Source organism: Numenius arquata, chromosome 8, assembly GCF_964106895.1.
Source record: "Numenius arquata chromosome 8, bNumArq3.hap1.1, whole genome shotgun sequence".
Taxonomy (NCBI): domain Eukaryota; kingdom Metazoa; phylum Chordata; class Aves; order Charadriiformes; family Scolopacidae; genus Numenius; species Numenius arquata.
This window is the reverse complement of record NC_133583.1, coordinates 48,461,692-48,488,646: the sequence shown is the minus strand read 5'-3', so window position 1 is coordinate 48,488,646 and position 26,955 is coordinate 48,461,692. Positions and strand designations below refer to the sequence as shown.

Below are 26,955 nucleotides of genomic sequence, written 5' to 3'. Positions count from 1 at the left end.
ACAGATATTTACAGCATCTTTCCTGTTAGTTGTATTTTCAAGGACTGCTAAGAGTGAATAAAGACATGGACCAGTCTCAGGGGCAGATAGCTCAGTTAGTTAGGCTTTTAGGATCATGTGTGCAGTTTAAAAGCATTGCAGTTGATGGGATCTCCGTATGCCTAACACCTTGAAGAACAGCCCACTTACTTAGAAGCCTGGCTGTGGTTTTACATTATTAAATTTTTGACTCTCCTATTTTGATCTTCTGGACTTTTAAATTTTTAAACTCATCTTCTGTGTGTTCACTGCTAGACTTAGTTCTCATTTCTTTTGACATGATATTTGGAAAAATACTGGCATTACTTCAAAAATCAACCTGAGGCCTGGTGGCTACTGAATGTGGTTTCCCGTGCAACCTTTGTTGCAGAATTAAAGGAAGGAGGCCGAAATCATCAAAGTGTCTCCAGCTTGAAATAAAGTCACTGGTACTCATAGCTTGGCCATGGCTTGGCAAGACATCACAGAGATATGTGTAGGAAGGTTAAGAGCATATTTACATACATGTGTTCAGTACATTGTTTCCAGCATTGTGGACTCTTAAGAGTCTTGGGATCTAGAATGAGTGATACAGGGTGCAGCATGAGATCGAGACTCTCACAGCTAAATATCCTGACCACCTGGCTCCATACCCCACGTTCTTCATAGAAGTTGCTACACTGCTATGGTAATTATGAGTTTTGTTTTGGGTCAGAGAAACATCTTGAATGCTGAACACTTTTGCGAGATGAAAACCTATTTCCCTCATCTATAAGCATTGTACTAACGCTACCTTATTAGCTGTTTATCAGCGCTGACATCCAGCTCAAAATTGCCCATGTGCTGTTTCTCAAGTATGAAGTTGATCTGCTTGCCCTGGGGCTTTTGTGGTCTGCCAATGGAGGTGGCCTTTGTGATAGTGAATGGAAAGATGGTGTGCAAAATGGTCTCTATTTTAATATGGTCCACACTGCACTAGCTTGAGCAATTCCAGTCTAACCTATTTGAAAGATGAATCTGTATTCATTTGATAGCCATCTCTTCCTCTTGAAGGCTCCTACCGTGCTGTGTGCACTGTAAAGCACACAATTGCTCTTCATGTGGAACACCTCAATAAAACGTGTGTCACCTGTGGGCTTTGTTTTCTTTTCCATCTCTCTCTTTTTTTAGATAAGGACATGACAGCAATGTTCCATGCTGGGTGACAGGAGAACCTTGAAGAATGGAATCTGAAATAAAATATTCTCCCTAACAAGCTGAGGGGATAAAAGAAAATACAAATCAACTTGCATTTCAGATGGCTCATCTGGGTAAAAGGACAAAAAGGGAAATGGCTTTTTATTTTAATCCCATTCAATAATTCAAATGACCAGTGAACTGCAGTCTGGGTTTCCAAGCAGAAAGCCCTGGGGTTTCTTTTCCAATTTTTTTTAGTATTTTTTATGCCAATAGTCTACTCCTGCCACCTAATGAAAGTGGAGGATCGATTCCTCCCTGTTGAGCACAGAGAGCCGACAAATGTAGCTGCATCACAGGTGACACATGTCAATGTCTGCAGAATCACACGGCACAGTAAAAATAGGCTACAAGAGCCAGCTCTGGTGCTTTAACAAGAAAAACAGTCACAAAGAAGGCCTAAAGCTATGGTATGAAAGAATCTGTTCTCTCTGATCCCACACAAGGGAGAAAAAATAAAAAGGAGATTTTCCAATATGTATTAGTGTATTTTTTGGATAAGAGAAGAAGCTGTGCTATAGTATAAGCCAAATTCACTGCAGGGGTAAGGGACAAGCAATTCAGCTGTGTTGGGCCCACTGATGTTTCAGTGAGTGTGGCCTTACATACATCCCTAACATGGGGACAGAAGAGCTCAATGTCTGTTTAAAACAAAAAAATGAAATCAACGAAAAACCATTTTCCCAGGTTTTAAAGCACAGCATGACATCATATCTAAATAAATGAGAAGCAAGAGACAATCATCCAACCAGATCTCTAGCTCTCTTTCTGCTGTGGTGAAATGAAAATTTCTGCCTTTCCTACTCACCATCCTTCTGACCTTGGTGCAAAGGTGTTATAAAAACAGAGACTTGGAGCACCAGTTATTTCTCTTCTCTGTCCCCAAATACACCGTGCTGCCTTCGAGCTCACAGCGTATGCTGGCTCCTCTGCATTTTCTGCTACGCATGCAGTATACATGTTGCACACAGTGCTGTAATTTTGTAATTCATCTTATAAATAAGATGCCCATGTGAACTAATTTCTGCTTATCCTATAGTTAAAACAAGCAAAAAGCCCTATGGTACCAGCTCTATTCAAGATTATGTATATACTTCAGCAGCCTGTCATTATGAATATGTGATATATTTGCAAAGTGCATTCTCTGGCAGCTCTCCATATTTGTACTTTAATCACAGGGCTCTAATTTTCCCTGAAATGTATTTGATTTTTACTTCTTCCTGTAAATTTTGTTTAAAAGTATGTTTAAGTAGCCATCTGTAATATACTAAATAATTATGTTAAAAGAGCCTTAAAAATAACTATTATTTTTAATTAAATTTAACTTGGATGGGATTGAATTGAAACACATGCTATATATTCTCTCTATGGTATGATTAATTATTTTTGCTCTGATTTTTGCTATAGACAAAGTTGAGTCCATATTGTGCTGATTTGTCTTGGGAATACAATCTCTCTATCACCAAAGTTTTCATTATTTTTTTCTTTAGAGTCTGCAATTGCTCACCTGAGTTTCTCTTCGGCTCGTGAAAATTTATATAAATCCCACAGCTGTGACAGGTTATAACCTGTACGGTGTGTAGGATATAACTGAAGTTAATGCTATTGAAGACTGTTTGCTTCCTGTGTCTCTGGATGTGAGAGATGAAGGGGAAAATAATATCACATCCTGACTAGCTTTAATGACACGGTACTGTAGAAGGTAACCCACTGACCATCCAAACAATGTGCCCAATACTAAAATATTTTGAACAAAGCTCACAAACAAATGAAAGAGCAATAGCTTTCTGGAACTATTTCTTTAAATGCAGAATTTAAAGCTAACAAGGAAATGTGTCAGAATATCTCTAAAATATTGAATTCAATAGGTTCTTTACTGCAGATCTATGCAAAAGGAAGAGAAAGTCTATGTTAAACTTTTTGACTCATTCTATATAGAATATATATGTATCCTTTTTCTATCATGTGTGCTTGTTTCTCTTCATACCTTTAAGATTTTAGTTTGCTTGTTCTTTCACCTCCTCAGTGATGTGGTTCAATGTTACATTCTCTAGTTATTGCTTTGCGTTCACTTGTACTCATTGCTGTTTCATTGCTCTGTGTGATTTCCACTGACCATTTGTTTTGAAACAGTGAACAGGAATGCTTTTTGGAGAAAAATTGATGGTGCTAAAAGTTAGCTAGTGAGTATTCGCTTTCTCATATACTTGGCATTATAGAGCCATTTCCGACTGACTACTTCACTTTACAAATGATAATGCTGCAGGGTCTAGAGCAGGGCTTGGGCTGGAACTTATGGACTTCTCCGCTGTAATCCCCTGCCTCTGATACTGACTTGCTTTATGCTTTCTGGCAATGCATTTAACCCTTTTTGTGTCTGATTTGATTTCCCCTTAAGTCAAAGGAGGAAAATATTTTTTATTTTGCTTTGCAGGGAGGATCCTTCTGCTAACATTTTTAGCTCTGCTTGAGGCTCTAAATTCTGTATTACTGTCCAATATTTTCATTTCAGTTCAGCATCCTTATTGAGTTCATTAATATCTGCCTCATCCTCTTCAACAGTGAGAGCAGGTGCCTGCTGTCTCTGCTGACCTTGGGAGCAGACTGACCTGGTCTTCACAAGAACAAAACTTTTGTGCTGTGGTGCCCCAGCAGCTTATACACAGCTAATGGGTGCTCTACGAATGGCTGAAATGCTCCCTCCTCTGCATGGATAACCTGATTACAGTCACGTTTTATGGAGCAGAGGAATCATCTTAGGGAGGAAGATGTGATGTCAAATGCCTAATAGGATGGTCTGTGACCATTGAAGGGCAAGAGAGAATAATGATTAGCCTCTGTGGTGGCTAAACTGAGGAGACCTGCAGAGCTTCTCTGGGCCAGCAGCCATGAATGCTAATTGCAGCTGGATCAAGCAACTGAGCTCTTTTGTTACGACTGTATTCCTAGAGCAGAAACTTTTTAACATTTCTGCGGATTGTATAATAGCTGATTTCTTTTGTCAGTGATGCTTTTTCCTTTGTGATGAATTTTCAGCTTGTCTTTCTCAGTATTTTTTCATGTATGTATGTGAAAGTTTTCTAAGCTTTGGTCTACTGCTTTGATTTCTTGGACATACTCTTTCTGTTTCCTCCCTCTCTTTGTGCTTGTATTTCCATCTGTTTTCATTTGTTTGGCATCTGGCTACAATAATTTTCCAGAGTGTATTGTAATTGCATGCACTGATAATAAATCAACTAGACCTAACAGGCAAGAAAACCAAATGGCAGCCACAGGGAAACAAGGTAAAAACACAAGAAACACCAAGTTCTCTGTGCTTCAAGGCATCAAATGCAAATATGTATGGTTTATCTGTTATAACTGATAGGATTCAGTTGGCTTATATCTTACCTAGTGTCTCCAGTCCAAATATATGTATTGGGATAGAAATTTTATGCCGTGTGTGTTTCAAATAGCATATGGATCTTAAGAACTGAAAAATGGCCCTAAAGGGGATTTTCAGGTGAAGACCACAGGAAGTAAAACATATTTTCAAGCAAAGCTTTGGTACCTGTAATTTCATTTAAATTAAATAAACTACACCAATCATTGCCAGTTACCCAAGCTGTCAGTCAAAGGCAAGATCCCTAAGCAAGCGTTCTGTTTTATTTGGAAAGACTCTGCATCGCTACATCGAAAGATAATGAGTGTTATGTCTTACCTTACTGTAATTACGTTAGTCTCATCTTTACAGGGTGGAATTTCAATTTTGATATTTTTTTCCTTCATATGGGCAGTGGCAACAACATTCACAGGTACATGAGCGTTCATTTTGGTGTGTGCTTCTAGCCCTGCCTGGACCATGTGTGTGTTGATCCCCATTACAAAGGTCATCTCCTTAGCCATGCTGAAAAGGTAGAATGAGGTTAAAATTATGTTCATACAGCAAACAGCTGTTGAATTTTTATGGTCTCTGCCACTTGGAAATACGATTCTTTTATTTTATACTAAATATTTACCTTAGACTCATTTTGGATCGCAGCCTAATGTTGGCATTCAGTAACTCAGTCAATCTGAAATCAGACTTTGGAGAAGGTGTAATCTGTGCTTGAACTATTAGAAAGAAAGCAAAAAAAAAAAAGTGTTAAAAATCCCCCCCCCAATCCTGACAAACATGTTTGTATTGCTCATCTTGAAATACGTTACCATTTCCTGCAACTTTTGTGATAGAAGAGTAATAGAAGCTGGTCTCCATTGGGAACCCAGTGCAGGTAGGCACAATATGACGGATCTCAGAGGATAGCAAAGCCTTGGTCCACTGCCTCCCTACACCACTTTGAAGGCTACTGATTATTCTCCTTATCGAGGGGATTTTTTCATCAGGTCCATACCATGCCTGCAATTACAGAATTCAACTTCTCTAAATAAGCAGAACTTGAATATCATGATCCGTGTCATTAACTATGCCTCAGGGGAAAGTCTGCCAGCAACGATTATAACTAATCCTGATCAAAGCTTGACCTTATTTGCCTTGATTAATACTAAAGACAAAAACCCCTCTTGAATTAAAAAGTTAAAAAAGGGGAGAGAATATGTGAAAGAAACAATATTTTAAAGCTTTTGATGCTTGGGTGGTGGTGTTTTCAAAATGATACCTGCAATGCATTTTGGATGGCATTTTTATCAAGTCCACCAAAGAACAACTCTTGGCCAAACATCTTCAGGTAGCCTGATGCAAAAGGTTTGTCACTGGAGAATGCCTTCCAGTCAGAGAGCTGTGTGAGAAGAGGAAGAAAGTCTGATTCTTCGTAACATTTGGGGAAGCAATACCTTAGAGATTTTCTTTTCCCTGAGAATTTACCGTTTTCAGGATTTCCTTGAAGTCATAGTTAGTCTCCCAGTCCCCGTCAGGAGAGTAACCTTTAGCAAACATCTCCTGCAGTCCTTCAACTGTTATTCCCACCTGTGGGAAGAAGTAAAGTGTAAATGCCAATTGGATGATGGTTGTAAGAAGTGAGGAGAGGATAAACTGTGAGTAGACCCAATTACCTCCAAGGGATCAGCCACTCTTCCAAGGAAATGTGTCCGCAGCTGGGACATTGCCATTGTTGGAATTAAGCTGCCTGCATTATTCAATACCAAATATTTAGCTGCCAGTCCACTCATAAGGATCTCTGAAGAGAAACAGGCAGTAAAACACAGCACAGTTAGTTTTTAAAACCACAGTGTGCAGATTGTATCAATTTACAAATTGCATAATTCAACTGATACAGCATGATAGGAGAAAGGTCAGAAAACCCAGCTACAAAACTGATCTTATAAAACAGTCATAAACCTATTCTGCTTTTTTTTAACTATTAAAGGGCAAAATTACAAGTCCTCTGCTCATTGGATGGTGGTTAAGTTATTTTTCCAATTGCTTTTGCTATATCATTTACATCCGGTCAGATTCTGTAATGTCAGCTTATGAAATGTTTTTATGAGACCTCATTTAGGGCGACTTCACAAAGGGGATCAGAAATGAAAACAGCTTGCCATCCTTTGCTAATAGTTTAGGGAAAGTGACATAGATGTCCTATAAGGATGGATGGTGAGGTGTAGATTTGTCTCTCAATGACTCTGAGGCAATTCGATACATCTAGTTCCAAATGCTGTAACTCCTTCCATGAAATGCACTAATTCTTAAGTAATTGTTAACTATTGAGTGAACTTTGAGCAAACATAATTTGTGTTTATTTTTTTTCTCTACTTTAGATTTATCATCCATAATGTTCTTAGATACAGATAATCAGTGCATAGCACAGTCATATATTCTTCCTGATCTTGACACAGGTTTATATAATCCTGTTTTCTGAATTAAAGTAATCCCAAGGCTTTTCTCAGGTTCCTTAGATTTCAAGAGGAACAAGGCTGACATGTTGTGCCTGATATGTGACAAGCACTGTTGCGCTTCCTTTCTTCCAACCCTCCTCTCTCTTCTCTTCTTACATTAGTTGGAGGAGAGGGAAGTATTTTAGGAGTCCGTGTGTTAAATTTCTGCTATCCTCATGTTAATAGGCACCATATACCGATTAAATCCCAGCACCACCAGAAATCAGCTTTGGGAATACAGTACAGCCAGGCTAATTGCAGAGCCCTGGAAGATCCAGACCAATAATTTCAGTTCTGGTACAGAAATGTTTGATGAATTGTAGGATATATATTTTCAAGCATTAGGAGAGGGAGTCTTTGACCTCTTTCCAGAAAAGTAATGCCTAAATTCTCATAATTTAGTCAAAAGTTAAAGAAAAGATTATCACTTGGTTTACAGATGTGGAGTGTTATGAATACTCATGCCCGTATTACTTCTCTAGTGTCAGTCTCTGTGTTTCAGATATTATCTCATTTGTGAGTCAATACCTTCCCATTCTCTTTTGAATCCATGCATGGGCAGACTGGGGTCTTGATGGTCGTTTACCCTCACTTATTCCTCACACTAAATGTTTTGTATCTGATTACTGGGACTGATTTAGATTTCTAATTTCTCAGGACAGACTCCAACTTTTCATGTATTTGAGAAACAGTCTGTTGGAAAAGCAATCCACTTTTAGTCTACTAAACTTGGCATTTCACTACATCACCTGCACTACTCTGCTGTATGAAGCTCTGGTGCTACCCAAAGTGCTACCTACTATCTACCTACAACATACATGGTTCAGTAACAGCTCCTACAATCAAAATACAGGTATCTATGCTACCCCACTGAGGGCAGAAGAATCAGTGGAGAACCTTCAACAGATACCATGGAGGGATGACAAAAGTTCACATTTTAATGCTCTTCCTATAGAAAATAAAAAGCAAAGCGATGCCACACTGGGACATTACTAATAAGCTGACTTGAGACTTGGAAATGTGAAGACTACTTTTCCTCCGATCAGCTTAGCCAGAACAGTCCTAGGTATTACATGGACTGAACCCTACAATGAGGTACTTTTAGTGATTTTGCTAAGGCTCTTTATTTTTTTGTATTCTATCCCATGAAAAATGTTAGTTAAAAATAAACAACCATGGTACTTACTTACACTTAATAAGAAGTGTTGCTCATAAATGATTAAATGATTATACAGAATTCATCAACTTGAAGAGAGCAGGGATATTTTCCATACCTCAGGCATTACATAGGTCTAATGTTCTAAGAAAATATTTACCAATGAAAAATTGTACTGAGAGTCAGATGATGCACTGGAGCCACTTCACTGTGAGAGTGTGATAGCACCTGCATATATCTGCCTAAATGTCTTGCCCCAAGGAGGAGGGAAAGAAAAATCAGTGATCAAAGGAAGCAGTCGCTAGTACCTATGAACATTAGAACACATATTTAATTATATGAATCTCTGCATAGTGAGAGTCAGATTCTGTCAGTCCTCACATTGAGAAGAACCTGGGTCATCCCTTGATTTCAGTAGCAGTGTGTAGAGCATGAAGCACTATTTGTGGTGGCCATATGTGACAGATTCCAGATTAGAGAGAGATACAGCTGACATTATTGCCTATCATTAAAAATTCAGCATCTAGCACCACAAGGATCTGTGGTGCTGAGGGCACATTTTTGTTTTTAGCAAGGAAATAGGTACTGCATTACAGCCGTCACTATGGTAACTCCTCCAGAATGGACTCATGGAAACACATTTCGTCTGTGGCTAGTGAAGACAAATCAAATCAGAAAGCTGGAGGACAGATCCTCCTTCCACACTGGTGTAATAGAGGATTGACTTCATTTAGTTATCTGAGTTATCCAAGTCTAAGATTAGCATGTGTGAGAAAAGGATCTTGTTCCTTATTCTTCAGGATAAGAGGTTTAGAGTTTACATATGCATAGTAACCAAATTTCTGAACAGTGATGTTCACCAAAAAGTAACAGCAATTCACCGATGTGCTGCATTTCCAGGCTACAGCCAGAGCAAAGTAATCCATTTCACATAGCCCTCTGCCAGCTACCCTCATGAGTACTGCACCCTTCTATCTCACTGCGAAAATTCAGACAGCTTCATTTTAAAAGCAAAACTAAGGGGAGAAAATGAATACCTAAAACTAGAAACACATATCTGCACATTACTGGAAAATGTATCTCTCCCTGAATGTATTTTAAATGGTAAAAAAGTTCATACAGTATGTATTAGTGACCGTATTTCTTTGGGTGCTCTCTGTCTGCATCTCTGAGGCAGCAAGCACGTGTATCATATATTACTGTGGCTGTTGTGGTATGTATTATATTTATTTTTATTATAGAGCAGATTAAATGGTCATGTAAAAACCATGAAACAGGGGCAGGGCAACAGTAAGATCTACAAGAGTCTTTCAAACCACTCCCCCCCTCCAGAAAGAAGGCAAAAGTACTTAGCACTGTGGATTTCAGGTATTTCAGAATCTCTTTTTCTGTTGATTACTTCGAAAAGAATCTTTACATGTACCAGTGAATAACAATAGTGCTAAAAGCATCCAAGTCCTCCTAGATAAACAGCATGTGTAAGGAGACTGTGTTTGTAGATATAATCTCCCTAGTCTGCCAGCTACATATGCCAAATCACTGAGGCTGTTATGGTCATTTACATAGGGGAGTTGCTTAAAAAAATCTCTGAGAAAAAAAACATACATGGAGAAAGGAAATGGATACTATTTGTCCCAGCAAGTGCTGTCTTCTAATCTGGTCCTCCTCACTCTGACTATTTTTTTATGTGCAACTCCCATTGATGTAACTAGTCAGCCTCCAGATCCTACATGTGGATCTGCTCATTTCAGTAAAGAACCCTGGTAGGAAGGTACAAGAAAAATCTTTAGACAATGAGCCTGAGTTAGCTGCTCATGGGTGCAATGAATTATCACGTCTGCATGTTTTCAGAGTTTGCTGTTTCACTGGGCACTACTGTTGGGGTGAAGAGTATTTAGCACCACATTTGAATTCAGCAAGAGTTGTAGGTGTTCCGCACCGGTAGAAATTAATCCACTTCAGCAGTAATTTAGGTCCCTTCTGTTTGTTTGATGCTGAACAATGCTATGAAATTGTTAAGCACCACTGAGACTACGGCATTTGATACAGGAGCATGTGCTTCACTGGGTAATGAAAATGGAGGGTTAGAGACCCACAAGCCCTCTGGTAATTTCATGCTGGCAGTGTACAATGCAAAATGCGCAGGGACCTAAACACTCTCCAAGTGGAGAGCCTGAGATTTTTTTTTTTTTTTTTTCACTTAACATAGGAGAATATGGAGGAACAACATGCAGCTAACCAGCTGGCTAAGAGAATTGAGTTCTAATACTGTAAAATTTTTTTCACACCTTGACCTGTATATATTTCTACAAGATCTACTGAATCTTACCTTTAAACATACTGAAGCGGAAAACCTTGCTGAACTGATAGCCAGATCTGTCGAATTTGGGACTTAATACTCTGATAGCCATTCTGCAGGCAGAAGCCCTGAAAAAATTCAAGGGAGCACATTAACACCTCAATTAGTTTGCAACAAGTTTTTCATCTAGGGAAGGGATGCAGATTTTCCTTACATCACTTGAAGATCTGGAGCTGTGCTTCTACCCAGGGCCCTCAGGTGAGAGTAGATGAAACTTGCCACTTGCATGCTAGGTTCCTTCAGCACAGCATCAGCTAATGTCATCAGTATTGGAAGACTTGGCTTGGTCTCAAGTAAAACCACTGCAGCTAGCATTCGGGCCCGAGGATGGATTTTGTGATTCAGGAAAATCTCAAGGGTAATAGCCTGGACCTGAAAATAACAGACACATTCAAATTTACAGTATGTTTGAACATTTTGCTAATAACCATTCATCACCAATGAATGATTTCTTCACCACTAGTGCAGTAAAAATTTGTATTATTCAATTATTATGGCAACAGTGTTCCTGGTTTCATAGTCTGAGGGCTGGAAGGGGCATTATGGTAATATAGTCTGACTTTCTACACAAAGCCAAGTAACTTCACTGGATGACTTCTACATCAAGTCTATTACCTATATTTGAGCTATAGCAAAATATATCTGTAGTAGAACCACTCTAGGTAAAAGAGATTTCATGGATCCAGCACACACCTAAGAAGTGGTTTCAGTCATCACTTATCCCTACTCATAAAGGAATGCCTTATTTCCAATCATTTGATCTCCTGGAGCCCTTTCTGCTAGAATAAAAACCAATTTACTACCAGAAATATCTATGTCATGTAGGCAGTTTAAAACTGAAAGTTTATGCAACAAATGTACTACTTGTGACCAATGTGTTTGACCCCAGTAATATTCAGTATCAAGACTAATTTTTTACTGGAACCTTTCCAGTTTCCATGAGTTGCACTGGACCCTTTGACCTCAACTTCAAAATGGATGTAGATGGTGTAACACCGTTCTGGCAGCCCCTCTGCAAAGTCCTGTCCTGCCTGGGACAGTGCATGTCCTTGCTCTCTAATGAAAAGCCTGATCCAGAATACTTCAACCAACTTTGGAAATGCCCTGATGGGTTTTATTAATTTGCACATGTTGATTATCAAATATCAAGGTAAAAGTGGTGACAAGGGTGCGGTAGCCTCTTCCTAAACGTAACTACCTTTTCAAATTAAACAATAAAAAAGACAGACCATATATTAAGTCTGTTTAATGCAAATATGAGTGTGTAGCTAACTGCAAACCAGGCATTAAACTGTTTTTTGGGCAGTGAAAAATCTAGCCACAGTCATTAACTTGCTCCAGATGAGTTTTCTCCAAGGAAGACGCATAGAAAATGGAACTAAACAGTGGTCTGGGTCACATGTGTAAAGCTGGGCCAAAGGGCAATCGGAGACACAGTGTTGTTGTCAAACACCAGATTGGCTTTTTTCTTCCATAGCAAATATCCTAACTCCTACCCTTGCTGTTCTCTCCCCCCACCCCTCTGCTTTTCCCCATCTAGCTCCTGCACTCTAGTAAATTGTTTCTTTATTCTTTTGCTTAAAAGCATACCCTGTCACACTATTGTCTGTGGATCAATATGTGCTCTCAAACTGGAAGTCATATGCGAAAAATAAGTATAATGGAAAAACTGATACAGATTAGTAGGGGACTAGTTAATGAAAGCTTTTATTTTACCTTTTATATTAAGTCTTCTATGAAACAAAAAAAATTTCAATATGATAAAAAAAATCTTGAAAATGCAAGGCTTCCTTTTAGAAGCAGATTGCTTTAAGGTGAAAATGATTGTAAAGTGATGTCTGTGGTGGATGAGAATATGCCTCTCTAACCATTGTATGTGATATCTAATTGCTATCTCGTTCAGGGACAAAAGTCACATTTAGTAAATGTTCTGTTTATGACTTAAACCCACACAATGTCTGTAAATTTGTAATTAGGATGCAAACCTCTAGTATCTCTTTACAATAAGATCTGGTCTTGAATTACGATTAGATGTGACACAGTATTAAATGTCAATTCTCTGAAAACCTTGTTTTGTGGTTCTCTCACATACCAAAGTTGAAGTAGCACTAAACACATTTTGGTCAATAATTTAGCTTTCTGTCTAATGTCCTTGGAAAATAAATATTTGGAATGGAAATACTGATTTGTCTTCAACAAAAGGGTAATGAATGTATCCTTTTAATGGGATTCTTGTTGCAGTCTGAAATACGATAGGTTAATATCAAATGGAATAAGACATGCCAACTGAGGAATGGTATTTAAAAAAACCCCCATATTACAGCTATATTTGAAAAAAAGGTCTGCTTCTCCCTCATCACCAATTAGAAGCCTTGTGTTGGCTTATCCTAAGTGCAAAGGAGGCAGCTTTGTTCTCTTACCATTTTTGGGTCTTTCATGCCTATGTTTTTCAGGGCCATCACAGCAGTTGCATGGACCTTGAGTGGCAGGTCTGAGGCACCGGCTGCATATCCTGGCAAAAATTTCTTGATGTGCTTGATGCTGGCTGGATGTCCTACGTTCCCAAGGGCTTTCAAAGCCAGGGAAATTTCTTCTGTGTTAGACTTGCTCAATGCCTCTCCTGCAAAGCCATGAAGTAGCTGAAAAAAAGAAAACAAATCTTCTGTTGAATTCAATTCCAGCTCTTATCTATATCCCATCCACCAGCCTATTCTGAGGTTTGACTTCGATAATTTCAGTTTATTCAATTCACTTATTTTAAATATTTTCAAATTCTTTCTGTCCTCATGAATAGGACATTTTATTCATAGAACAAGCATAACCAAGAAAGCTGCAATGAACAGCTGCTTCATCACTGTGCCTTGAAGTTATCAAATAAGATTTTTAAAGGAAAAAGTAATGGCTAGGACCTAGTTCCCACTGCCTTTCAGGGTGAGTTGGGAAACCTGCAATAATGCTGCTTGAATATCTCTGTCTAATGGTTGAAGACAGGTGCAAAAATGCAGATACAGTTAAACTCTTCAGCCCTTTAAATAAGTTTCCTGAAGACATGGCTAGTGGTGGTGCTCTTAACTTCAGTTCTAACTGCCACTTTTTGGTGTGGATTAATAGCTGGCAATAAGATCACCAGGTCGTTTTACAGCCTTCGTTGTAAGCAATGTAACAAGATTAGAAATAGTTGTCTGAATGCTGAATACGAGAAAAGACTACATTCTAATAGAAAACTGTTTTTAATGCTAAACAATGGCTCTAAAAAAGAAACTGAGATGTTATAGAATAATTTCAATACAGTTCCCATGCTTAAAAATATCACATTTGAGATCCATTGATGGTGCAGAAACAGTGCATTTGACATTACTAATTGAATGAATGGACATTTGAAATGCATTGAATAAGCCTATACAATCATTTGCTTCAGGAAAGAATTACCATTCCCTGGCACTGGGCTTCTCAGATTTTATTAGCTCAAGAGCATTGGTGGCAATCGTAACACAGGAGATGCATGTAGGAATGTCAGCCATGCATGTGTACTACAGGAAAAAAATCATGGAAGGCATACACTGTGTTGAGAACAACCTGCTCTTACAGGGGATGATGGACTAACAAGTGTCGAAGACTGGAAACACCTATTTCTCTTTCCCTCTTTATCACTGGCTGCGTGACCGACCTCTGTAAGCCACAACATGCATCTCTAGGAGGGGGAAATGTTATTTACTAGCTATTTAAATTGTTTTCAGTCCTGCTGATTAAAAGCAGTGCAGATTATTAAAAGCTTATAGTCTATGTGAACGACTGGGCTCTGCTTCTGGCTGAGAAATAGCTGGACTACATGACTTCGGGCAAAAAACTGGGCTTTTGTGTCACTTAGTTTATTTATAAGTACATATAAGTACCTATATTTAAAGTATTTCAGAGCAGTGCCATGGGACTTCATTAATAATTGGCAATAAAGCACTCAGAGATACTCAGATAGAAAGTGCTATGAATTATATGCTTCTTCCTCTCACTCTCTTTCGTGTGTTAATCTAAAGATAAAATGCTGTATTTAACCAACTGGGGTTCCTTTCCCAAAGGAAACACTGTAGTGAAGTGAAATACAGGTTTCTGAATAATGAAGAAAGAACTCAAGGCTTAATTTTTCTTTTAAACGATAAATAACAATGTGGTTACCTGGAGACATTCAGAGCAGGAGTCTGATGAAGAGCACTGTTTGTGGCACAGTGACGCGTAGCTGAGATGGCAAACCTTTCCAAGTATGGTACTTGAGCGTGGGCAATGTTTTTTCACTATGAGCTGGGGAGAAAGCAGTTGTTCGTTACCACCACTAGTAAAGAGCAATAATATTAAAAAATATGTTTCTGCCAAATGCAAGGCAAAATCAGGCTTTTGATATTTTTGTATAGATGGATTTACTGTTAATCAGTGGATATTACTGTATTTGACAATGCAATCGTAAAGTAATCCCAAGTAACATCTGGAAGGCAGATCTGTTGCTTTTATAGTGTTTCAGATTTAAATTTGGCATAGGCTGTAATCCAAAGGGAGGAAATCACCCAGTTATGGAATGGAAAAACACACATTATTCAAGAAACATTCATCATTGTTTTATAATTGCCTCAGCTATAGGTAAAAAAAACTTGAGATGCATTGTGAATGGACCTCAGTCCTTTGGACAGACAGAAATATTTTGTATAAATGTAGGAGCTGACAGGAGGCACCAGCCCACTGCTTCCTTGAGTGGGAAGCAGAGCATTACCACACAGCGAGAGCCGGGCTGTCACAGCTTTTACAGAGGGCAAAACTACTCTGAGATTTGTGGTCTCTACCTTGGGTAGACAGAGATAAGTTTCTACATCTGAGGGTAGAATTAGACCCTGCAGAATAGGAAAAAAAAAGTAAAAATCATTAGACTTTCTCCTGCGTGGGCTCAACATTGGCATAATTCCCTTGATTTTCATAGATCTGCTCCAACTTAAACCCATCCTGCTAGGTCAGTCTAGACAAATACACGGATGTAACAAATATGTATTTCTAACTTCCTAGTCTTTGTAGACACTCAGAGATTTAATCTCATGTAACTATAAAGTACATTAGGATGAAGGAACACTAGAAACTATTGTTTGCAGCAACAACCTCTGTCACTGAGGGGTATTTCACTCTTTCTTTCCTGTTTCGTTCTGGATTCATTTTTGCCCTTTTGATTTGCATTCTCCTCCCCTTAAGACAGTCAGGAAATAAACTCCTTTCAACCTCCTAGATGATATAAAACCTTTATATTTTCAACGCCTTTGCAATCTTGTCAAAGGAATAAATATGGCAGGTGTTAAAATCAGGAACAGGTTATTTGAAAGGGTTTAGAGAATCCTACCGTTGCTTCCTCCATCACGTCCTGAGTTGGGGTGCTTGAGTGCAGAGCCACAAGCACTGTCTGAGCTGCTTCCCAGTTGGTGAGTTCTTGCCTTTCCATTTTATGCCTCAAGAACCTGAGTGCACGGTGACTGGCAACTGCAGGAATTATATCCAAAATGTAGCGCCTGGAATGGGAAAGGCAAGGACCATTTTCCAAATCTGCATTTGAACACAGTCATCCCAGATTGTCTCCAACAGTTTATCAGCAGAGGAATCACCACTTGTATTCCTCGTACCTGTACGCTGGCCGACTGGAGAACTGCTTCCACACTGACTCGTAATTCTCCTCATTTGCTGCACGGAAGAGGTGCATAAGCTTGAGGGCTTTTGCTGGTGCATCACTAGGAAGCTGTTCAGACGTGGTCTCTACTAGGTCCTGCAGGCTTTCCTCTATCTGCAGAAAGATTAAAATGCACAAGGCTCACACATATTGTTTCCCACGTGCACTGATTCCAACCTCCAACAAAGTCTGTCCAGTTGTCCCGGTTTGAGGTAAAACAAGACCAACTTTCTGTTCAGTAATTTTACATTTTAGCTAGGCCTCTTCTAACTCTCTGAAATTAACAGCATATCATGGAGAAAACTGTTCGTTCTCTGAGTGATAAGACCCATGTTTGTACTTCATGCCAAGGAATGGTATGCAGAGAGGCTCCTGCTTATACTTATTGCTATAACAACCAAGGTCAGCTAGTTTTTTTATTTGCCCTGTTGGAGGGTCAGAAATGGAAAAGCATAGAGGGGTCCCACCTGTGGGGAGGAGCGGACAGGACAGGTGACCCAAACCTGACCAACAGGGGTATTCCATCCCATCTGCCCCATGCTCAGTATAAAAGCTGAGGGATCAAAGGGTCAGCCCTCTTCAGTGGCTGATGTCCAAGGAGGACCGTGTCTATTCATCTGCCTTTGATCATGATCCATGTGTTCCTGACTCCAGAGCTGGAACCCAGTTCCCATCCATCGCTGGGTTGATTCTGGGACTTCCCCAGTGCCTGCTGGTGACATCATCCTGGGAGCTTGATACAGTTTTGTATATATTGTATCTATTTCATTGTTTCTTTTTTAATTTTAATATTTCATTAGTTTAGTTCATTCTAAACTCATAAGTCTCTTTATCTCTCCCCCTTTTTCTCCTGGAGTGAGAAAGTGGGGCGAGAGCATCTGTTGCCGTCATAGGCCAATTCGGCCTAAACCACAACAGCAGTGGCTGAACTTTACCTGGCTTTCCACATTTTTTATTCTGAATAAGTGAACAGGAAGCTGAAGCAATTCACTGCCAAACTGGTACTGAAGTGACCCACGATTCCGGAATTCTTTTGGTGGGACCTCTGCCATTTGCTTTTGCACATCAGTCAAAGCAAGTTTCTGCCTGGAATAGAGGAACCCAAGGTGTTAACATCGTGAGATGCAGGGTGCAAGCTAAAAAGAGAACAGTGTTTCTGCCTGCCTGTGTTGACATGTGACTACAGTTGTTTCAAAAGTGTTTTGTTGTAGAGGGGCAAAGGTGTTTACAAATAGATACATTTGGACATGATGCTCGGAACTGTACTCTGAGAAGGCAAGCTGAATGTCCTGGGGACTGCAGAAGATAAAAGATTCTCATGAAGTTTCAAACTAGATTTCCCAAACAAAAAGAGCCAGATAAATTCAGGATTAGTCTTCGGAAAAGTACTCAGGTTTTTGGAAACTTTTCAAGGAGCACCAAACCTTTGGTATTAAGAATAATTCCAACGAGAGACTGTCTTTGTAAACATTTTCTATCTTTGCTACGTTTTCAGCTAAAGGGATGCATCCTATCCCACCAATTATGTTTAAAATAGGTTGTTTAGGACACTTTATTAAAATTAGGCATTTGTACTGAACAACTGAAAACATTCCAAAAGCAATATTGTTGTACTAAACAGTATCTCAAAATCTCTGTAAAAAATTGGCTTGTTTATTTTGGAATCTCTACAATGATCTTCTGTATCATTTCTATCCACTCCTTCCATATGGATTGTAGAGAACTGCTGCAGAAAATAGCATATAACTGCTCTGCAGACAAGCTGCTGGAATTTGAATAGAATTCACTACAGAATCAGCAGAGATTTCTTCTCTCTTGAAATTTTATAAAATGTTATTGAAAGGGCATTTGGGTTAGAAAGTATAACATCAGGTACACTTGGACAGATTTAACTCCCACTTCCAGAACACGAAGAATACATTATGTCTTTATCATCATTGTTTCAGGAAGAGGTATATCTGCCTAGAATAGATGGGAAAATGTTATACATCGAACAGAAGAGCAAATGAATACTAAAGATAGGATTAAAACAGCAAAACAATAGTAAAACCTCTCTTGGCTTTGAAAGGTGCTGCAAAGAGGCTTATGCTGAACAGGTCTGAAACTCAGCTCCAAATGTTTTAAGTACTTAATGTTAGATGTTAGATTTTATTTTCTTTTTTTTTTTAAGCACAATGTGCACTGTAGAAATGACTTCTAAAGACTTGGGTGACAGACCTGCATCTTCCCTGCTATCTTGTATTTGGCCCTGTCTGCTGGGCAATGCAAAAGATCTAGAGAAAATATGGAAAAGTAAAGGCACTACCCTTTCTGGGGGCTCAGTACCTGCAGGAGAACAGTAAGGACGACAGTCTATGCAGGCTTGCAGGAAAGTTTAAATCAGCAAAAGTCCATTGACTCCAGACTAATGCTCACTCACAGCAATCTATAATTTGATAAAAGCACTACAGTTGTATCTATCTTCACCTTGATTGCATGAGATAGCACAGCCACTTTCACCTTTACTGTTCTTTTTGTTTGTTTTTCTTAGTCAAACTGAACACCTTCATCATATTAATGAAGTTAATCAGTGATTTATAGACATGAACTTTCTGATGTTGCAGTTTCTGAAACTCTGTATTATGCCAATAGATTCGTGTAGAAGCTAATGGAGCAACGCAAGATTACAGCAGCTGGAGTGGGATTGAGGTATATCTTCTGCACAGTGACCTTTAGGCAAAAAAATCTCCCTCTTCAGTAGGGTACCCCTGTCTACAGAGTCAATCAATAAAGCAGGTAACTAAAATTTTTTTCAATAGATGATATTGAAGCAGATGAAAAAAACTCTTGAATGCTGAAATTTTGGAGCTTGAGCTAAAAATGAGCAGGGGTTTAATTTCTTAGACAACCGTATTCTCATTTTGTCCCAAACTCGTGTAAGAAATATGCAAAATTTGCTGTGGAAAAGCAAATACATTTTACATGTTTTGTGCCCAATCTTTTTGCAATAAAATCCAATTTCCTATCAAGAAACTCTTTGATGGGAGATTTGCAAGCAGCCCACTGTACTTAGGAAGTATATCGGAATCTGAAGTCCTATCTGGGTTTCTTGTGAACTAGTCTCCAGGGTCTCTTACTGCATTATTATTTTCCAGGGAACTCTCTTGCAGTGAGTAACTGTCTTTCAAAGTATTTTACTGCAAATATATTAGTTCACAATTTTTCAGATGGAATTACATTTGTTTTGGCTTTTATGACATAAATCAAATATCCCTGAGAAATAAAGTAGTCAAACTCTGCCAAGTTTAGCTAACAAAATTTGGATAGTGATGTGCATGTTTCAGATTTACAACTAATGGTGAAGGGGTTTTTTTATGAACTGTTTGGGATTTTATGTAATTAAATACTGGCAAACAATAGGCTGTAGAAGTAAAGGATTTATTTCAGTTATGGAGTTTGAGCAGATTACCGAGATGCTGAGTTAGTTGCTGAATTAAAGGCATATGTACATTACCTTGCTTCTAATACAGCATTTCCTCCTGTTATCTCATTGAAGGGTGCAAACTGGTGGATTTCCTCAACATCAGCTTGTGTAATTACAGCTTCATTACGTGTATATTTAATTTTGTAATTGTAAGTAGCAGTTGCCCGGGAATTCTTGTTTCTCTTTACAATGTAAAAAAACCAAAGAAACAAAGAAAATAGAAAGTCATTGAACTTAGAAATTCTGTGACTAGAAGCTATTACATCACCCACTTCAACCCAGTTATTTTCCAGGGCTGTTTTGTTCATTGGCCATATGAGCAGTTTATGTGAATTCTGCATGCACACTTCCATGGGAGAGGTCAGGCACGCTGCCTGGCCCCATTACGTTTACTGCTAAGAAGTGTTAGCTGGTTTTTCCCTTTCCCAAATATAAGTAATTGGTTATTCCCTTGAGAAGGAGACACATTTTCTGAGGAAAGCAGCAGTATAAGCCATGTGATTTCTTATTTCAAAGACAGGTTTATAATAAGATGCAGCAGTACCTATCTTGAATAGCAGAAACTGGACATCGTGACTATCTTTTTCACTCAACAGAGTAGGTGAATTAACTCATGCTGATAATTAATGGTTTCCAAGCCAGCTAGTTTAAGCTAATTGAAGTGTGTCTGCAGTACATGACAATCTGCAGCACGGACCTCTGCTGCTCTGTGGATCTGATTTTCATACAGAAATAAAATGTTGATAACTACATACAGATGATCTAACTCTTCTCTCATTTTAAATGTAACAAAGCAAGCGATATCATGGATGCCAAATGGCTCCCTGTATATCAATATAAAATATGTATATATAATACTACTTCAATTTACCTGCTGGCAGGTCTGGCACGGATGAGTGTATGCTGAACCTGTGGCCATTTCAACTTTCTCTTCACAACTGTTCAGGTCCTTGGATTTGGTCACATAGACTAAGTTTGCTCTCTTGTTTTCCTGGATTGCATATGTTGTGTTGCAAATACCTCCGATCCCAGCCTGGCAAAAATGAGAATACGCTCAGAGAAGTTCACGTGTACACAAAGCTTCATCAATTCCCTGCATGGGCTTTCCTGTTTAATTCTGTATTTTCAAAATTCCTGACAGAAATAAATTCTTTTTTATTTATGGTATTCTCCAGAAGGAAAATGGGGACGACTGCAACTTTCATCTCTTTTTTACACGTACAGGTTTCCAATAAGCCAAATCAGAGTTTCACTGAGAACTAGAATTCTCAAGAGTTTCACTGAGACAAGATTTGGAGCCTTAGAAAAGGTGAGTAGCAATTTCCAGTTAGAGCTGTCGATTATGAAATATGATTTAAGGAATATTAATAAAAAGTGCCAAAATAATTTGATCAGTCAGAATAAAATCTCAACAGCAAAGTATTTTAAGGTTGGAGATGACATTCTGCCCTTAAAATTTGCTTTTATAGACAGCTTATAAATGCCTATGGAACAGGCCTTGCAATATCAGATGATCTGTCACAATATGAACAGCAATAATTAAAAAGAATTTCAGGATGGCAGAGTTTTTATTGTGGGTTTTCTTGAGTTTGCGGTTTTAGCTCAGGTCTTCAATAATATTTCAAGCGTATATATTTATAAGAGCTCTTAAATCTCCTCAGTCAGTGAGGAGGCTTTTGGAGAGGAAAATATTTGATTGCATTTTAGGAGGAAGGGTTATTTTCATGATTTTTTTATTGTTATTGATAGCATAGCCACTCCAGAGAGCAGCTCTGGGCTATGTCAGAAGAGCAAAATGGTCATGTGGTGGCTGGGAGGCAAGATATACCCACTTCATCTTCAGCTTAGCAGTATTCCTGAAGACACCGCGGCTTTTGCAAGGGCTAGAAATAAGAATTGTCCAAGCTTTCTGAAAGATTTGTACTCTGAAAATACAGGTGTGGTGCTCCTCTGCAGGATGTGGTAGAGACATCAAGACTTTAAATGGGAATGTCCAGCCCACCAGGCTCAGTGGGATGAAGTAGCCTCCTGCCTAGCTGGACTTTCTAGTCATGTAGAGTTCACAGCTAGCTCAGATACCTTTACCCTACACCCTGCTGGATGTCATGTAGACTTTCCCAGGTTACTCCTTTAAATCTCTCTGCAGATCAGGTTTTGGGACTAATAACGTTTATCTCCCTTTACAGAGTGTCTTGAGATTGTCAAGCAAGGTTGCCAACATTCATAATCAGTTGCTGTCCGAGGAAAGAAAGAAAACTTGGAAACGAATCTAAGAGGTGAAGTCACATATATTGCTCAGCAGCGAGAGTAGGACATATTGCTAACTGAATTAGAAAGAATGAAGATGTAAAACTAGATAGGAGAAAAGAGCACGGCAGAATATGTGACACCACCCGCTGGGTTTTTATGTTCAACAAGCAGTGTGAAAATATTAAATCATACAGTTCCTTTCCCAGAAACAACTGTACTTACATAAAAATAAATTTTTTAAAAATTAAAGTTACTCCAGACTGCATTTTCAATAAAAATAACATGAAAGTATAATAATTTCAAGGTTTTTGCTGATCTCTGAATCAAATGTAGTCTAATCAATGTAAATATGGTTTCGCAAAAACTAAACACATTGCAATTTCTCTGGTGAATAGTAATATCAGATGATTTACCTTGACTAAGATATTAAAAGCTGAAAACCAGTGGAAATTCCAATAGAGCATCAACTGCAACTGTCAAAGTAATGTCATGGCATATATACTGTTTTCCTCCTAAAAGAGGAGCTATGAGAGATTAAAGTATATATGATTGGTAAAAAAATCAAATTACTGTTATTTTAGCTTTAATCTTGTGCTGTATGTTCAAGCTTGTTTTAATACAGTATTCAAATTTTATGTAGGCTTCAGTTTTCACAGGAGTTTACTTTCTCTAGAATCACAAGCCAGATTTTCTAAGGGTCTAATACAGCTAATACATTTTCGGAGACACTTTGATCAGAAAGGTTAAAAATCTGCTATTCTGTTGTCCTGTTTAGCTCCAGTTCCATCAAATGTCGCCCCATAAGAACAACTTAATCATGATTTCCTGAGCTTAGGTGTTTCTTGTTAGTGAAGTTTATGTCAAGGATGAATTCAGAAAATGAAGTAGAAGAACCTGAAGAGAAGGCTCATTTATTTACAAAGTGACCACAATGGCCAAAACAAAAAGCTCACCTCCTGTAAGCTGTATGAATGTTGCATCTTCTTTAGGCTTAGCTCCAGCACGTTCAGAACCCCTCTGTAGATGTTCAGACCATCATCCGAGACAGAATCTGGAGCCATAAGGTTTCCAACATGGCCATTGCTATACTCAAACTTGATGGGAGTACTAAGTTGGCCAGTTAGTACCTGGGTCAGTTTGAGTGATCGAGAGAATGAGCTGGTAGGCCAGACACCATTGTACTCTGCTGCTTCGATTGAGTGAATCTAGGACAAAGGGGGAATATAATTCCTCTTTAATTTTTTCGGTTAACTTTTTTCTATGCACATAAGCATCTAGAGCTTTACTCGCGTCAAAAATACACTTTTAAATAACGCAAAGCCCCTTCAAAGGGAAAACTTAAAAGTTGTCATTTAGCATAGTTAGTACCAATATACGTATTTCCATATATGAAAGGAGAGTAATGTAAATGACTGTGATATTTCCACAGTCACTGCACTCTGTTCTATTTCATAGATAATCCATATTGCCAAAGGTTTACTTGTATGAAGAAATGAGCCAGAGAGGACCTGCATGAAGCAGGTTGCTACCCAAAAGTAGTATGGAAGGAAGCAGTAGGCAGGAAATTGCAGGGGAAAGTTCATGTTGCATAAAGCATCATTAACTCCCGTTGTGAACTCTGTTGTCTCCCTTGCTGGGGTCGCAGAGCACAAACTGCAGTCAGAAACAAGTAACAACATGGCTGTTGGGCCAGTCAGATAGTCACAATTAGTTTCAGCAGTGAAGAGCAGGTTACAAAAATTGTCCTTCCCTATATATTTTGCTGGGGAGCTGCACGCTCAGGCACTGTCCCAAACCCCGCTCTGCACTTCATACCCCAGCCTCAATCTGGGGCACATCCAAGCAAGTAGAAAGTTGTGCTAAACTCTGCATAACTCGAATGGTTTCTACCCCATGGGAATGGGGCATGTTTAGCTTAGTTTCTCAGAGGACCCTTCCCTTCTATATATTTTGACAATTTAAAGAGACTTTTCTCTGACACCTCAGGCTGGCGATGTGATGCAAGACGCGGATTAATTTCTCAAAAAGCCACACAAACTAAATCCTCACACAGCAAATCACTGGAGACTGCACTTTCATATTTATTTTTGTTATTGCTGGTGGAGATCACTGCCAACCCCACTAACTGAAGCTTACAGAGGAGGCTGTTATGGAGCAAATCCCTCATGCCGCCTCTTGGACATGCTTCTGGCATATTGCATACGGGCAGGTTTGGGACTGCTCTGCAGGGTCAGGGCGAGGTAGTTTTCCCCAGCCCTCAGGGCCCCGTCAGGACTTATGCTGTCTGCTAGGTTTTGAACACAGCTGGCAATTCTTACTTGTGGGTTTGCGATGAAAAAATTGTCAGCTGGAAACCGCCCAGGGAACATAGCTTTTTGCTAGGACTGAATGCGAACTAGTAGGCTACAGATGAAAGATTAATTCCCTGAACCATCCCTCCGAACTGTCTAATTTAAATATAACAGCAGAAAAATAAACTTCTCCCAGAGGAGAAGGGAATAAATGTATCATTACCTTTCGCTTAGAACTTGCCCCCAAATATTGTGATTTTTTTTTTCTTTTCTCTTCTTTTTCTTGTCTGAAATACTTTCTGTATTTATTTTTGAAAATGAAACTTTTTCCCAAATGCATGAGGGCAGTTGAAGCAGCATTGGAAGGTTTTAGGGAATGGGAGTCAATTTTTGGTGAAGACTCACCCTGGCACACCAAGAGCTGTTTTGGCAGGAATGGGGTAGGTTGTGGGGTGAAGACAGGACTGCTTCTGCCTCCTCTCTGCCGAGAAGCCTTCTACTCACCAGTGCAGATGTGTGGCTTTTATTTCCTTGTTTTTTTGCAAAAATATCCAGCCATTTGCAAAGGTCATGGAAAAGCAATGTTTCCTGTCTAGATCTATTATAGTTTGAACTTATAAAAATACCTAGTTACAGAAGGCTAATTCAAGCCGGAAGGCGACAGCATTTACAAGCATTTATTAGACAGTCACCAGTCTTTTTAATCTGCAGTTTTCAATTTGCCATATAAAAGCTTTTAAAAAGATCATTTTTCTTCCATATATACACAAGACTAAGTGGAGTTTGTGTAAAGCAATTGAAGAGTGCGTTTCAATACATTCATTAGAAACATGTATAGGCTTCTGTTAAAGGCGAAAGTGTTTTTCACATAATCAGAACTCTTAGTAATTACTCAGCATGCAGTAAAAATATACAATTGAGGATGAAAAAGAATGTCATTCGGGACTCTGCAGAAAAAGAAGCCTCCAGATGACATTAATTATGCTAAATATTGAATCACATCCAGCTACTGTCGCATGTTTTATTGCCTTTCGTTTGCTGGTTACGAAATCAGTTGATTAAATAATCCTAGGTTGTACAGTTTGGAACAATTGGATTGATCCAGTAATAAATTATTGTGCATTTCAAATTACATTCCATTGTCTCCCTGACCACAAAGCAGAAGAAATCCTTCAAGCCCAAGGTTGGCTTGAGCTGAGAATTACCTGGCAAAGTGCAAATAGAATTTAGGGCACTGCATAAAAAATAATAGTGTTAGTTACATTCTCCCTGACTAAGCACAACACATGATGAAACTTAATTATTTCCCAAAAGCTTAAAAGAGAAGTCAAGTATGAAGAGAATTTTACCTTCAAATTGAATACATTTTCTTACCCTTATAAGACAAAGTTTTGGCCCAATACCACTAATTTCCACTTTACTTTTTATTCTTATTCCAGCTCTTGCAAGTCCTTTCTCTGGAAGTCCACTGAGAAGTATGCTTTCATAATTAAATGTATAAACCTTGTTTTCACTGAAATCAGGTTCTGCAAAGAAATGGTTCCCATAAAACATTATAGAGATTGTACAGAACATATTTAAGTACCTGTATTAGAATGTATGGAACAAAAAAGATGAATTTTTTCATTTTTATATTACACCTGAACAAAATTAGCTGTTGTAAAATTATATTAAACATTGATATACTTTTCAGATTCTATTTTGAACTTCACTCATTATAATTATATTAGCTGATAGGAAAATTACTTACGGTAATTAAGATGCTGGCTCCCTGAAAGAGAAGGAAAAAAAAAGAGTAATGAAATGACAAAGCAAAAAAAACCAACTCCAAAATGTTAATGTATTTTAGTATGAAAGGCTATATCTCATCTTGTACATATGGCATAACTCTTTCTAATTAACTTTACTTCTAGTTCAGCACATAGCCAAAAGTCTTTTTTCCCTAAACAACAAAAAAATTGTCATAAAATAATTTTTTTCTATACAATGTCAGTGTTCATGTTTGTAGTTGAACTATATTTAGATTCTGAAACCTCTTCCTGAATCTATCATTTTAAATTCATCGAAGCAGAAAAGATACTTACCCACCAGGGTTAAAACCAGGGCTAATATCAAGCCCCTCATGATGGGGATAAAGTAAAAGTGAACATGCTGGGTTCTCTTTTATAAAGGTATGTGCTATCACATGTTTCTTTTGGAATGTTGGTTTGACAAATAAGCGTATTTTAGAATGCACATTGATCAATCAAAAAATAAACATTTCTGAGGTCATGAATGCTGACTACTTCCAATAGGCTCATGATTTCAACTAACTTACTTCCCATGTGAAATAGAGATTTCATTTTCAAAACAACTTGCTTGCTGTTTTTCCCCATTTATCCACCTAACAGTTATATAGTAAAAAAATAATTAAAATGTAAAATTAAATAAAAATAGTTCCTCAATCATAATTTAGCTTTTCTCCAATCGTCTTCAGTCTCCTGACATTTTGCTCTTGCTAAGAGCCACAGCTTTGGAGACACCTTGCTCTATCACATTGAAACTCTACTTTTAGAGGAGAAGTTGTGATTGATTTCATGGATTTAGGATTGAGATACCTTAGAGCTCATAGATATGAAATGAGAAACTCCCTTTCCATGGTAT

The 26,955-nt window shown here is 38.5% G+C and overlaps 1 protein-coding gene across 1 annotated transcript in view; it reads right to left on the bottom strand.

The window, feature by feature from the left end:
- The window catches only part of LOC141467639 (vitellogenin-1-like), a 43,388-nt gene extending 16,952 nt beyond the window's left edge, over positions 1–26,436 (bottom strand). Inside the window, exons 1-19 of the mRNA XM_074152266.1 lie at positions 26,397–26,436; positions 26,063–26,083; positions 25,687–25,838; positions 22,975–23,226; positions 20,643–20,804; positions 19,802–19,953; positions 17,244–17,394; positions 16,265–16,422; positions 15,988–16,153; positions 14,790–14,912; positions 13,040–13,258; positions 10,774–10,991; positions 10,590–10,687; positions 6,283–6,407; positions 6,095–6,196; positions 5,889–6,008; positions 5,440–5,629; positions 5,253–5,346; positions 4,955–5,140 (exon numbers count right to left, since the gene is read on the bottom strand). Of these exons, the coding sequence (XP_074008367.1) occupies positions 4,955–5,140; positions 5,253–5,346; positions 5,440–5,629; positions 5,889–6,008; positions 6,095–6,196; positions 6,283–6,407; positions 10,590–10,687; positions 10,774–10,991; positions 13,040–13,258; positions 14,790–14,912; positions 15,988–16,153; positions 16,265–16,422; positions 17,244–17,394; positions 19,802–19,953; positions 20,643–20,804; positions 22,975–23,226; positions 25,687–25,838; positions 26,063–26,083; positions 26,397–26,436 (2,729 nt within the window). The remainder of the gene's footprint in view (positions 1–4,954; positions 5,141–5,252; positions 5,347–5,439; positions 5,630–5,888; positions 6,009–6,094; positions 6,197–6,282; positions 6,408–10,589; positions 10,688–10,773; positions 10,992–13,039; positions 13,259–14,789; positions 14,913–15,987; positions 16,154–16,264; positions 16,423–17,243; positions 17,395–19,801; positions 19,954–20,642; positions 20,805–22,974; positions 23,227–25,686; positions 25,839–26,062; positions 26,084–26,396) is intronic.
- Positions 26,437–26,955: the final 519 nt, after the last annotated feature.